The 13,597-nt window shown below is 36.3% G+C and overlaps 1 protein-coding gene across 1 annotated transcript in view; it reads left to right on the top strand.

The window, feature by feature from the left end:
• The window catches only part of mical1 (microtubule associated monooxygenase, calponin and LIM domain containing 1), a 127,501-nt gene that overhangs the window by 19,478 nt on the left and 94,426 nt on the right, over window positions 1-13,597 (top strand). The window contains exons 2-7 of the mRNA XM_056449358.1: window positions 2,787-3,081; window positions 4,981-5,188; window positions 6,161-6,268; window positions 6,365-6,460; window positions 9,313-9,468; window positions 12,280-12,380. Of these exons, the coding sequence (XP_056305333.1) occupies window positions 2,821-3,081; window positions 4,981-5,188; window positions 6,161-6,268; window positions 6,365-6,460; window positions 9,313-9,468; window positions 12,280-12,380 (930 nt within the window). The 5' untranslated portion in view covers window positions 2,787-2,820. The remainder of the gene's footprint in view (window positions 1-2,786; window positions 3,082-4,980; window positions 5,189-6,160; window positions 6,269-6,364; window positions 6,461-9,312; window positions 9,469-12,279; window positions 12,381-13,597) is intronic.

Here is a 13,597-nt window from a genome sequence, read left to right as displayed (position 1 = left end):
TCGCGTGGGTTTCTTCTGGGTTGCTCTGGTTTCCCCCACAAGTCCTAAGACGTGTTATAGGTGAATTGGGTATGCTTAAATTGACCCTAGTGTATATGTGTGAATGAGTGTGTTGGGAGGTTTCCCACTGATGGGTTGCAGCTGGAAGGGTATCCGCTGCGTATAGAACATATGCTGGATAGGTTGGTGGTTCATTCCGCTGTGGCCACCCTTGATTAATAAAGAGACTAAGCCAAAAAGAAAATGAATTAATTAATATTTCTGATGCCATTTTTTTTTTCTTTATGTGCTTGTCCATTCAGATTATGGGTGGCCTGTGCATCTGTGTTTTTGGATGTTTGCCAGAGTGCTGATGACTGTGATTACTTTAGTGCTGTGAGGTTGCTAGGTGCATGCAAGATCAAAAGAGAGCACATTCTCAAGCCTCTATGAAATTGGGGTTTCTACATATAAGAGTCTATTATTTTATTATTGTTATTATGTACAGTTGAAGTCAGTTACTAGCCCTTCTTTTCTTTTCCAAATGATGTAATATTTTTTCTTCTGTAGAAAGTCTTATTTGCTTTTTTTCGGCTAGAATAAAAGGCGTTTTAATTTTTAAAGAAACATTTTAAGTTCAAAATTATTACTTCCCTTAAACTATTTATTTTCGATAGTCTACAGAACAAACCATCGTTATACAATGATTTGCCTTATTACCCTAACTTGTAGGGGTGTCAAAATTAATTGTTTCTTCGGTGCATCGCGATGCAGTCGCGAACAGTATGGTATCGGTTCAGTTATAATCATAACCAATTATTATGTACTGTTTGGCGAATTATTATGGCGAGGGAGGTGAGTATTTACAATGCTCCAACTTAAAAGAGCAGAAACTGTGTACAATTTCACTACGTGTGTGTTTGCTGGACAGTCTTTCACTGACACTGAACAGCAGAAACCCCTGTTTCACTGCGATTGAGAGAATGAAAGTAAACTCCATTTCTCTCTCTCTCTCTCTCTCTCTCTCTCTCTCTCATGTGGCCCATTTGACCGGCTGAGTGACTTTTCTGTCTTCTCTTGGCTGTTACAGCGATACTTCTGGATACAGACAGGAGCGCATGAGTTTTCTCCACCGCGTTGCCAGATGTAGCTGACTGATTTCAGCCCAAAAACTATCCAAAACCTGCTGAAATGCCTATCCAAAACTGCAATCTGGCAACACTGCACCGCTATATTTCCATCCACCTATTTTTATGCGCATTTTGGATATGCGCATAAAAAAACAGTTGATGGAAACGCCATGATGCGCATATATTTTGAAAATGCGCATAAAAAATGTATGTGCATAACTGAGTAGGATAAACTTTTTATTCGATATAAAAAGATGCGCATAAACTACGATGTAAACACTTTTACCGCACAAACTCCAGCATGCGCATTAAAAAAGGTCATGTGATTTTGTTATAAGAGATCATGTGATGATGAAACTGTGCGTAAATGGACAAACCAGCAGACACCGGAGCACACTGTAAACCATCTGAACTGTTGTTTTGGTCATTCTAAAACGCCTTACCGTTTAAGTATTAGTGTTATTATATTAATGACCTCCAGATCAGAGCGTCTGTGCTCCGCGTCTGACACCTTCAAATGCCACCGCGCGTTCACTACGTGGCAGGATTGCCTTCTGAGGTGCAAGTCATTTATTAGTTGAAGAAAAGATTGACGCAGCTTCTCCTACTGCAGTAAATTCAGTTTTTACTGTTGATATTTGGCACCAGTTAATCAGGAAGTGACGATTTTGTTCGCTTTGACTCGTTGTATGGAAACACTGCTTTATTCGCACGTCTTTAATGTGATAATCCAGATGTGATAATCACAGGTGAATAGCACCTGTGAAGTAAAATATCTAATTGTAAATGGAAAGGATCGTCAATGCACCGTGATGCACAGAGATATCGAATTGAACCGAATCGATGGCATGATAATCATAACCGAACCGTGAGACCAGTGTAGGTTCACACCTGTACTAACTTGCCTAATTAACCTAATTAAGCCTTTAAAAGTCACTTTCAAGAGTTCCCACCTAGATATGCTTGGCGTATAAAGCAGGTTTGGCATGCTGTCCCGGTAGAGAACCCTGAGCTCGAATATATTTAAGCCCAGGGCTCCCGCCCGGTCGATAAGCATATCAGGAGATCCGAGATTAGGTAGGTCTCGAGAGCTCCCCCTTTAGAAAATGGAGGAAAAGGAGGAGATGGGGTGGAAGGGGGGATTCTTCCAAACGAAGATAGAACAGTAGGGAAAATTTATCCATTTATAGTAAACTACGATCACTCTGATTGGATTATTACTGATTACAGATGAGTGGCCAGACGTGCTCAATCATATCACGTGCTCCTCTCGAAATTAGTTTATGAAACTTCACTTAAGCTGAATAATAGTATCTTGAAAAATATCTAGTCAAATATTATGTGCTGTCATCATGGCAAAGATAAAATAAATCTGTATTAGAAATTAGTCACTAAAACTATTATGTTTAGAAATGTGTTGAAAAGATCTTTTATTAAACGGAAATTGGGGGAAAAATACATAGGGGCCAATAAATCAGAAGGACTAATAATTCTGACTTCAACTGTATGTGTACATTTTCTATTTTATCAGACAGAAATTGTAATTCTGATTCCAATGGAGGAGAGATACACACTGAAAAAATGAATGTCTGGGGTTTTGCTTAAATCCCCTTTTACTCAGTCAGTGAATAGTTTAGTCACGCTCTTTCTTTTTGAAAATCTCTCTTGTCCCTGCAGGCCATCTAGAAGGCTCCAGGCCTGTCCTCTCACAATGGTCAACCCGCTGGACTCAGTCAACCCCAGCCATGCTCTGTTTGAGCTCTTTGTCCAGGCGCAGACGTGTAAAGAGACGCAGCAGAACTTCACCGAGCTCTGCCGCCACCTGCAGGTCGACCCCAAAGACTACAAGCACTTCTACAGCAAACTGAAGGACGGACTGAACTGCTGGAAGGCCAAAGACCTCTGGCAGAAGATCGACAAGAGAGCCGCTCATCCTGACTATGACCAGGGAAAAGCATGCCACCAAAACAAGGTGACTTAAAGGGGGCCTACTATAGCCCTTTTTACAAGATGTAAAATAAATCCTGAGTGTGTATGTGAATTTCAGCTTAAAATTAAGGATGCACCGATATCATTTAGTAGATACTTCTTTAGTAAAAATAACAGACCTATAGGCCTTCTGTATATGACAAATGGCACAATCTAACAAACAATGCTTGCTGTAAACTAGGCTACATTACTTGAGCATTCGTTATGGCATTGATATGATCTGTTGTGGTCCAGCTTATGTTTCCTTTTTTTAATATTAACATTTCACTTTGAAATCTGTAATAGGTTACCACTATTGACCCTAATCAAAACACAAACTGGGGTGCGTTTCCCAAAACCATCGTTAGCCAACTAACGTCGCAAGTTCCGTCATTACAAACATAGTATGTTGATTTGCCGTTTCCCAAATCCGTCGTTCCAACGAACATTCGCAAACTGAGTCGCAAACTTGAGCACTCACCTCACACCTCTGGAGCTGTAGTTAGAAACATAGTTCCTGGCTGTGTTCTATTCCAGTTATCCCCCACTATGGACTATTCATTTAGAACATTCTAACATTCAAAGTTGGAATTATTAAAAATAAAAAAGCTTTGAGGTCATCTCTAGTAGGTGTAATTTGCTTTCTATTTTTACAGTTCAGTTTTAGCGATCTTCATGTTTACGATTGTGCTCCCTTCTCAGTGCACTTTGAAAACATCAATGTCATTTTGAACACAGCCTCATGGCGAAAGCTATAGGTGACCTATTATTTAAAAGTGGAATTTATGTTACGTCTCCAAAGCTTGTGAAAACAAAAAGCATATCATACGTTAATTATTTTATCTATAGTAGGTTATTTATTACTGTAAGTATCTTTACTGTATATGACATGGGCCTGCTGGTTAGAACTTTCTGCTATGGTTTACAAGTGTCAAATTGTAAAAGTAGACTTTATAAAAAAAATTAAATATAAATAAACAATATCCTACTTAATAATAATAATAATCATCATCATCATCATTAATATTATTAATATTATTATTAAAGTATATTTTTTTCATTTTTAATGCATAGGCTAATAATAAAAATAATAATAATTATCATCATCCTCATCATGATTATTATTAGTATTATTAATATGTATATATATATATATAAATATATACATACATACATACATACATACATACATACATACATATATATATATATATATATATATATATATATATATATATATATATATATATATATATATATATATATATATATATATATATACATATATATATATATACATATATACATACATATATATATATATATATACATACATATATATATATATATATATATATACATACATGCATATATATATATATATATATATACATACATGCATATGTATGTGTATATATATATATATATATATATATATATATATATATATATATATATATATATATATATATATATATATATATATATATATATATATATATATATATATATATATATATATATATATATATGTATGTATGTATGTATGTGTATATGTGTGTATATATACATATATATATTTATAATACTAATAATAATCATGATGAGGATGATGATAATTATTATTATTAACAGAAAAGTTGTGAATCACAAAATACGGTTCAAGTGCAGTTTTTTTTTTACAGTGTGTCTTTCTAAATGGATCCATGAATCTCCCATTTGCTGCTATACTGGTGGTTTTACTGTCATATTTATTTATTTAAATGCAGCCAAACAAACAGCCAAAAACACATGCAGCAAAATATTATATAATGCTGTTAAAATGCCCCAAAAAAACTGATGTGATCACTCTATTCAGCTCAGGCAAAGTAACTTTGTCTCTTTTTTCCCCTCTTTCTGCCAGTGTTTGGTGTTGGGCGCTGGTCCCTGTGGTCTCAGGACAGCCATTGAATTGGCTCTGCTTGGAGCTCAGGTTGTTGTTCTGGAGAAAAGATCATCTTTCACCAGGAATAATGTCCTGCATTTGTGGCCCTTCACCATTAAAGATCTTCTCAACCTCGGGGCAAAGAAATTTTATGGCCGATTCTGCAGTGGCTCCATCCATCACATAAGTCAGTATTTACCGTATATGTTGCTTTAGTGTTAACACAAAATGATTGAAACGACATTCACAAATATGACATGCTGTCGTATATTTTTCCAAAAGGTCTTTTATGCTAATCAAGGCATCATTTATTTAATCAAAAATAAAGAAAAACGGTAGTAGTAGTGGTTTATTTTTATGTTTTATTTGTTTGTTTATTTAACTAGGACAATACACTTGACATTATCATACATAGACAACAAATGCCGCGTACATAGGGGATATATCATAAAGCTAATTTGCAGCTCAGTTATGTGAACTATTAGGTAACACTTTACTTAAAGGTGTGTTCATAAGATTATAATGAACGTGCATGAGATTTTATGCATGCTTATAACAACTGTTATCAAGTGTCATTCGCTCAGTTATGACATTTTAAAGGCAAAGATGACCTCACATATACAAACAAATACATCATTTTTGTCTGTCATGACAATTTACAGAAACTTGATAGTTCTGTCATAAACATGATTGTCATGAGGCATTATAAATCTCATTAATATTTCTTTCTGGTCACGTTTTCAGTGGAACAAACTAAACAAATAGGGTAATAAATGAGATAATAAATCAGATCAAGTTTTTTATGTAAAAATATTTTAAAGTCTAATTCATTTCTGTCATTTGTGGTGATTTGCTCTACAGTTAAAACTACAGATATAGAAAATAAAATGGGTAAAATAATAACTTTTATTAATTTACAATGACATTTATACAGATAAAACAAATATTATACTATAAATACAAACAACAGTAGTATCTCAATGCTGTTTTAGTTGTGATACTAATGTAACATTAGTTTATGATATTGGTTAATTTAGCATTTTAATGTTTATTAATTAATTTATATATTCATTCGCTTATTTGAATTACTGGAACTGTCTATTTGCTGAAAAGTGCACTTATAAGTTGACTAATAGCAATGCATTGTGTTTGTCTGCAGGTATCCGTCAGCTTCAGTTAATTCTGCTGAAAGTGGCTCTGTTTTTGGGGGTGGAGGTTCATACCGGTGTGACTTTCGAAGGTCTGCTTGAACCGTCGGGATCTGCAGGTATAGATTACTAGCTGCTGTCATGAGACGTTAAAGTAGTTGAATCTATCATTTTATTTGTTAGCTATTTGTCTCATATCTCCTTCTTTTTCTCAGGATGGAGAGCAAATGTGTCTCCAAAGTCCCACCCAGCTGCAGATTTCCAGTTTGATGTGTTCATTTCAGCCGGAGGGGGGAAATATGTGCCTGATGGTGAGCAAATGTTTATATAGAGGAGTAGTTTACATAATATGCATTAAAATATTGTTTTAATGTAAATTGTAATATTTTATTATATCAATTTTGTAAATTTTTCTTTTAGTTTCATTATTTTCAATTGTATTCTTCTTCTCAAAGTACTTGTAATATTTATTTGTTATTATTTATTATTATTATTTATAATAATAGTGAAAAATCTTTTTTATTGAGTTTTATACTTATTAAAATATGAAATACAATATTTTAATACTTAAAAAATTATTGTGTTGTAAAAAAACTTAATAATGATATTGTTTGTGTTATTGTTGAACTGAATTAAGCTTAATTAGATCTTGATATTCAAATCGCATTGTACTAAATGATCAACTTATTTTCCAGTTCATTCACTTCATTCACAAACAGATAAATGCAGTGGTCAAATCCTGCTTCTTTCAGCTTCGACTTTTAAAAACGGTCAAATCTGTTTTATCCAGAAAAATTTGAAAAAATAATCCATGCTTTTATTACCACTATATTGGACTATTGTAACTCATTATACTTTGGGATTAGTCAGAAAACCTTATCCCGGGTTACAATTAGTTCAAAATGCTGCTGCAAGGCTTTTAACAGGTACCAAGAAACATGAGCACATTACACCAGTTCTACGCTGTCTGCACTGGCTGCCTGTGCACTATCGAGTCACTTTTAAAATGCCTCTCTTGGTTTTTAAATCTCCAAATGGCCTGGCACCTTCTTATCTGTCAGACATTTTAATTGAGCATCAGCCTGGTCGGTCTCTTCGGTCATCTAACCAGACGTTGTTATGCATCCCTAAGTCGAGGCTGAAATGCAGAGGTGACCGTGCTTTCGCAGTAGCTGGCCCTAGGTTGTGGAATGCTCTGCCCGTCTGTATCAGATCTGTTTCATCCCTGTCTGTTTTTAAATCTAGGTTAAAAAGTTACCTCTTTGATTTGGCATTTTATCAGTGAAAATTGTCTGTTTTAGCAATAATTTTATATATACATTTGTTTCTTATCTGTTTTGATTTGTACTGTGCAGCACATTGGTAAACCTCTGGTTGTATTAAATAGTGCTATATAAATAAAATTGACATTGACTCTGTATTAGATTTACTTGGTATTAAAAATCAGAGTCACTTTGTAGTAAATGCATTAAATATTTTATTAATATATATATATTTTTTAAATATGCTTTTTTATTTTATTAAATTCAGTGAATTTTTTAAAACAGTTGTTTTAAAAGCCCTCATTATTAAGGTGACTTATCTTTTGATTATTAAAACAATCAATGTGTTAAAGTGAAATATATATTTATATTTACATTTTTATGATTTTAAATCTAATTTACAGTCGCATCTTCTAACCCAGACCTGGCCAATTTACGGCCCTCGGGCCACATGCGACCTGCTGGACTTTTTCATCGACCCGCATGAAGTATTTATTTAATTTAAATTCAACCACAAACAGGGCCTTGCAATGCGCAGGTCTGATTTTGCGAGTCAACTAAAGAATACTTTCACTTATAGCATCTTTTGCTCAGTTTCGTTATTTCAAATAGAGATGCGCCTGTTCAGCACGCAAATAGAAAGTGATGTACATGCGGTATGTCATGCTCACGTTTTAAGATGCCGCGAGTTGAAAAAAATCGAAACTTTTCAGAGTGCAGCGAGCAAAGGACGAGTCATGTGACAGGAACCAACCAGGCAGCTTCACACTTTTTATATGGAATTACACAGTAATAAACGTAGACTAATTACCTCAGATTAACGATTTAGCAAATGTAGATACAGATACCCTCTCAGTGATGATCATCATATTACATATTCACCTCACATTCAACCTGACTTCCGTGCACTTGTTTAGCCCAACAAGTTAGAATTCTCTCTAGAATTCTCTGACTGAAGATAAAAAAAATACTAAGTAAATAAATGAGGCTGCACGTTCACACAGTGGGTAGCACGTTCGCCTCACAGCAAGAAGGTCGCTGGTTCGAGCCTAGGCTGGGTCAGTTAGCATTTCTGTGTGGAGTTTCTGTTCTCCCCGTGTTTGCGTGGGTTTCCTCAGGGTGCTCCGGTTTCCCCCACAGTCCAAAGACATGCGCTTTAGGTGAATTGGGTAGACTAAATTGTCTGTAGTGTATGAGTGTTAATGAGTGTGTGTGGATGTTTCCCACTGATGGGTTGCAGCTGGAAGGGCATCTGCTGCGTAAAACATATGCTGGATAAGTTGGCGGTTCTTTCCGCTGTGGTGACCCCAGATTAATGAAGGGACTAAGAAAATGAATGAATAAAAGTTGAAGCAATCAAACAAACAAACAACTCTGTGGCATGTATGTGAAGTTGATATTGTGAAGCTGGTCTTTAAAATACTTTTTGTGTAAAATTGAATTCTTGTTTAAACTTTAGAATTTTTATGAATATTTTTTGAAAAGCTTCACAGAATTGTATATATTTTTTAAAAACAAATGAGCTGTATTGGTCTGGCCCTCTAAAACTGCCCCAGAGTCTAATGTGGCCCCTTGGAAAAATTAATTGCCCATCCCTGTTCTAACCCTTGCTTTTATCTGTGTAAAACACTTCTTCTCTCTTATTATTTATATTTAAACATGCATCATTTTATATGTACTTTTCTACTCTTTTGCCCTCTGGCAAATTGTACAGCACAGTTCTCAACTATTGTTGTGTTTATGTGTGCTTTTATAAGTAAAATATGAACAAAAATACTTGAATTTGTTTATTTATTCATTCTTGGAATGTAAAATCTTTAATTTTTGTTTAATTTAATATTTATTTAATATGTATTTACATCAACCCTACCTTGTTGTTGTTTTTTCCTGTGCATCTTCAGGTTTTAAGATAAAGGAGCTCCGAGGGAAGTTGGCTATTGGCATTACTGCAAACTTTGTAAACCGTCACACTAAACAAGAGGCTCAGGTGCAGGAGATCAGCGGCGTGGCCCGAATTTACAACCAGCAGTTCTTCCAGGCTCTTCAGTCTGAGATTGGTAGACACTCGCACAAACATTTATCTTCTCTAAATGAGTGCACGTTCTTAACTCCATTATGCTTCATATGTTGCACGTGGCCATGTAAAAGCTTGCATTGAGTTCACCGAGCATGTAAACACATTGACCTGCTTTTCGACATTTATTAAAGTGCACATGTGATATGTGACAGGAACACGTTTTCAGGCTGCATGATACCTGGGAAATATGCAATGTTGAGTATTGCCGAAGTGATATAAAATTAGTATTAGCTTTATTAATGTAATGAAAAAATAAAGAGGTAATAATGGATCGTTTTATGATCTAATAAACTTTTTTTGATCTAGAAAGCTGTCAAAGTGCAAAAAAAAACAAACATTTGCATTCACTTTGGAACACTAAAATGAAGGTAGCACTTTAAAATAATGGTCAATCAGTTAATGTATTTACTAACATGAACAAACTATTAGTAATACATTCATTACGGTATTTGTTCATGTTTGATAACTTTAGTTAATGTTATACAAGTTAAATAATGTTAGTTCATGTTAACACACAGTGCATTAACTAATGTTAACAAGCACAACTTTGGATTTTAAATAATATATTAGTTATTGTTAATGTTAGGGTGCTTTCACACTTGATTCAATTGCCTGGACCGAACCCCGGTTCGATTGTCCCCCCCCCCTTGCCACCTTCTCGGCTGGTTTGTGTTCACACCATCTTTTTTTCCTTCTGAACCCTGGTATGCTTGCGCCATCAAGCTGCTGTTTTGTGTAGGACTGCCACGAAAGCAAAACAGCCACATATCACAATCATTCTGTTTTTACCAAATCTTTTGCTTTTGTAGCTGAAATTTAAATACAGAGAGCCACTTGCATCCATCTGCCGCAAAAAACATTAAAAATGCTTAGAACATCACGTAATGTCTGCAGAACTCTTTTTATTTTTTAGACGTTGTCGCCTTCGGTGTGAACGCAGAGTTAATCATTGCATCCTTACCCCAGATCAGGTGGACTCGGGTACGGTTCGTGTGTGCGCATCTGAGTTCAGAAGACAACGTTTACACTAGATAAACGCACCACACTCTGATGTCAAACGAGCCCGGGTGCAGACCAAAAGTGCTAGTGTGAAAGCACCTTTAGTAACCACATTAACTAACATTAGCTAATGGACCATTATTCTAAAGTGATACCAAAATTAAAAGCATTTCTATTTGTACTTTTATTTTTTTAAATGCATAAAATTATATATTTTTCTTTGTCTTTTAAAATTGGGTTCACACCTGAGACCTTCATGCCCAAATATGTCCACATAGGAAGAATTACGGTCTGGAGTGTAAAGTGTGGTTGAGGGTTGATAAAATAATGAATAATTATTGCAACACATTTTTGGTCTCAGTTTTCTCAGTTTGGTTTTAGGCCAGAAGTTTGGTTTTAGGCAGAAGTTTCATTTCATTTTCGTCCTTCTTAAGAGAGAACCCTAGACTTCCCTCTCCCCAGACACTTCCTCCAACTCCTCCGGGGGGAACCCTGAGGTGTTCCCAGGCCAGCCGGGAGACATAGTCCCTCCAGCGTGTCCTGGGTCTACCCAGAGGCCTCCTCCTAATGGGACATGCCTGGAACACCTCCCTAGGTAGGCGTCCAGGAGGCATCCGAAACAGATGCTTGAACCACCTCAGCCGACTTCTCTTGATGTGGAGGAGCAGCGGCTTTACTCCGAGCTCCTCCCGTGTGACAGAGCTTCTCACCCTGTCTATAAGGATGTGCCTTCCACCTTGGGAAGGAAAGTCATTTCGACCACTAAATCGAGAGCTTTGCCCCTCGGCCCAGCTCCTCCTTTACCACAACGGATCGGTACATTGACTGCATTACTGCTGCCGCTGCACCAATCCGCCTGTCAGTCTCATGTTCCATCCTTCCTTCACTTGTGAACAGAACCCCAAGATACTTGAAATCCTCCACCTGGGGTAAGGACTTTCCTCCAACCTGGAGATGGAAAACCTCCTTTTTCCGGTGGAGCACCATGGCCTCCGAGGTGCAGGCAGACCCTCTCGCTCCCCGGGGAAAACTCCAACACATGGCGGCTAAGCTGGGGAACTATAAGCAAGCTGACACCCACCCGCCGCCTCTCACCGTGGGCAACTCCAGAGTAGAAGAAAGTCCAGCCCTTCTCTAGAAATTGAGTTCCAGAGCCCCAGCTGTGCGTGGAAATGAGCCCAACTATCTCTAGTCAGTACCGTTCCACCTCCAACACAAGCTCGGCTCCTTCCCTCTCAGTGAGGTGATATTCTATGTCCCAAGAGCTAGTATCTATGCCCGACGATTGGGTTGTCGTGGTCGTAACCTTCATCCACCACCCGCTCCACAATGCACCGGCCAGCAGAAGTGCTGAAATAAAAATTCTGTATCTTGAAAAGATCATACACAGTATGAGGCATGAGTTACCTGCTGACATGTAGCAATACCTTTTTGGGGAGCTTTAATTATTTATTGAACTTGGAAATTGACATAACGAATGAAGTACTTGGATTAAGATGCTCAAATAATTATGATTCAACGTCACAAGCGGAAGTTAAACTGATTTATTGATAAAATCAGGTTATTGGGTTATTTCAAGACTGTTTATCAGCATATTTTCAGCATATTGGTGTGCATGTAATACTTGACAAGAATATACTATAGCCTATTTTTTTTCTGGAAGAAAAAAGTTACTGTTTTTTTCCATTTGGGCAAATTTAGCAATCTATTGAAGACAGATTTGTCTCCAAAAAAATAGTTTGAAGTACGCACACACTTTTATCTCTGTTCTGTTGTTTGTGATGTTTTTCAGGCGTTGATCTAGAAAACATTGTCTACTACAAAGATGACACCCACTATTTTGTGATGACTGCAAAAAAGGCCAGCTTGTTAAAGAAAGGAGTCATAAAGCAGGTATGAAAGGCATTCAAGACCAGAGGTTTTGAAGATTCCTCAACAGAGATTTTATCAACAGAGGTGTTCAAACTTGTGTCCAGCTCACATCTACGCTTACACATTTTCAGTGCTCACAGTTATTCTCATCCTCTGCTGTCAGTGTATACTCACTGCAAAAGCTGCATGCTGCATGCACTGCAAAAGCAGAAATGCTATTGACATAATGTAGCTCAAACAGTGTACATCTCAAAACAGTTAATCTGTACAAGTTAATTCACTGAAAAACGCTGTTTATTTTGGTAATCTTTAATCAAAATCTGACCATTTGCTTTTGCTTTAGATGGCAGTTCTTTTCTGATCATGTGAGTTTGATGGCTTGTGTGAAATATGCTTATGAAAAAAAAAATCTGTTTCAGTATACATTCAATTCAATTCAAGCTTATTTGTATAGCGCTTTTCACAATAATTATTGTTTTAAAGCAGCTTTATAAAAGGTGCCCATTACTGAATTACAATCAAATTAAGAAAGATTAAGTTATTAGTTACCATAACATTATAACTTTAACTAATTAGCTATTAAGTAATAGCTTTTAACAGTTAATATATATATAAACAGTTAACCTGCAGTTATATAGTATATAGGTGATATCTGCTGTATGTGTAGATGTTCAATGAAGTGTATTTGTGTATTAAGTCTATAGGGTTCTATTTTAACAATCTATGCGCAAAGTCTAAAACGCATGGTGCAAAATCATTAAGGGTGTCCGAATCCACTTTTGCTATTTTAAGGACGGAAAAATATGCTCTGTGTCGAAGCGCATGGTCTAACAGGGTTGAGCTTATTCTCTTAATGAGTTATGGGTGTGTTTTGAGCATAATGTTCATTAAACCAATCAGAGTCTCATCTCCCATTTCGTTAAAGAGTCAGTTGTGGTGCATTTGGGGCTCTATTTTAACGGTCTATGTGCAAAGTCTAAAGTGCAAGGTGCGAAAGCATTAAGGGCGTTACAAACAGTTAAACAGACCATCTGCAGCACAAGGATAAAGAACAAGCCTCCTCCAATCGGCCTTTACTTTCACTTTCTCTCTTTCTGTGTTAAGGATACGTGTTGTATGCACAGACATCCATTGGCCTACATAATTAATTTCGTTTGTTAAGCGCAAAGATTTGTTTCAAAACTTTTTCTAAATTCAGTTCTAATTTCCAGCAAACGAATAAATTGCGCAGCCTATTT

The sequence above is a fragment of the Danio aesculapii genome, chromosome 23 (genome assembly GCF_903798145.1).
Source record: "Danio aesculapii chromosome 23, fDanAes4.1, whole genome shotgun sequence".
NCBI classification, from domain to species: domain Eukaryota; kingdom Metazoa; phylum Chordata; class Actinopteri; order Cypriniformes; family Danionidae; genus Danio; species Danio aesculapii.
The sequence above is the reverse complement of the archived record's forward strand: the minus strand, read 5'-3'. Positions and strand labels throughout refer to the sequence as shown.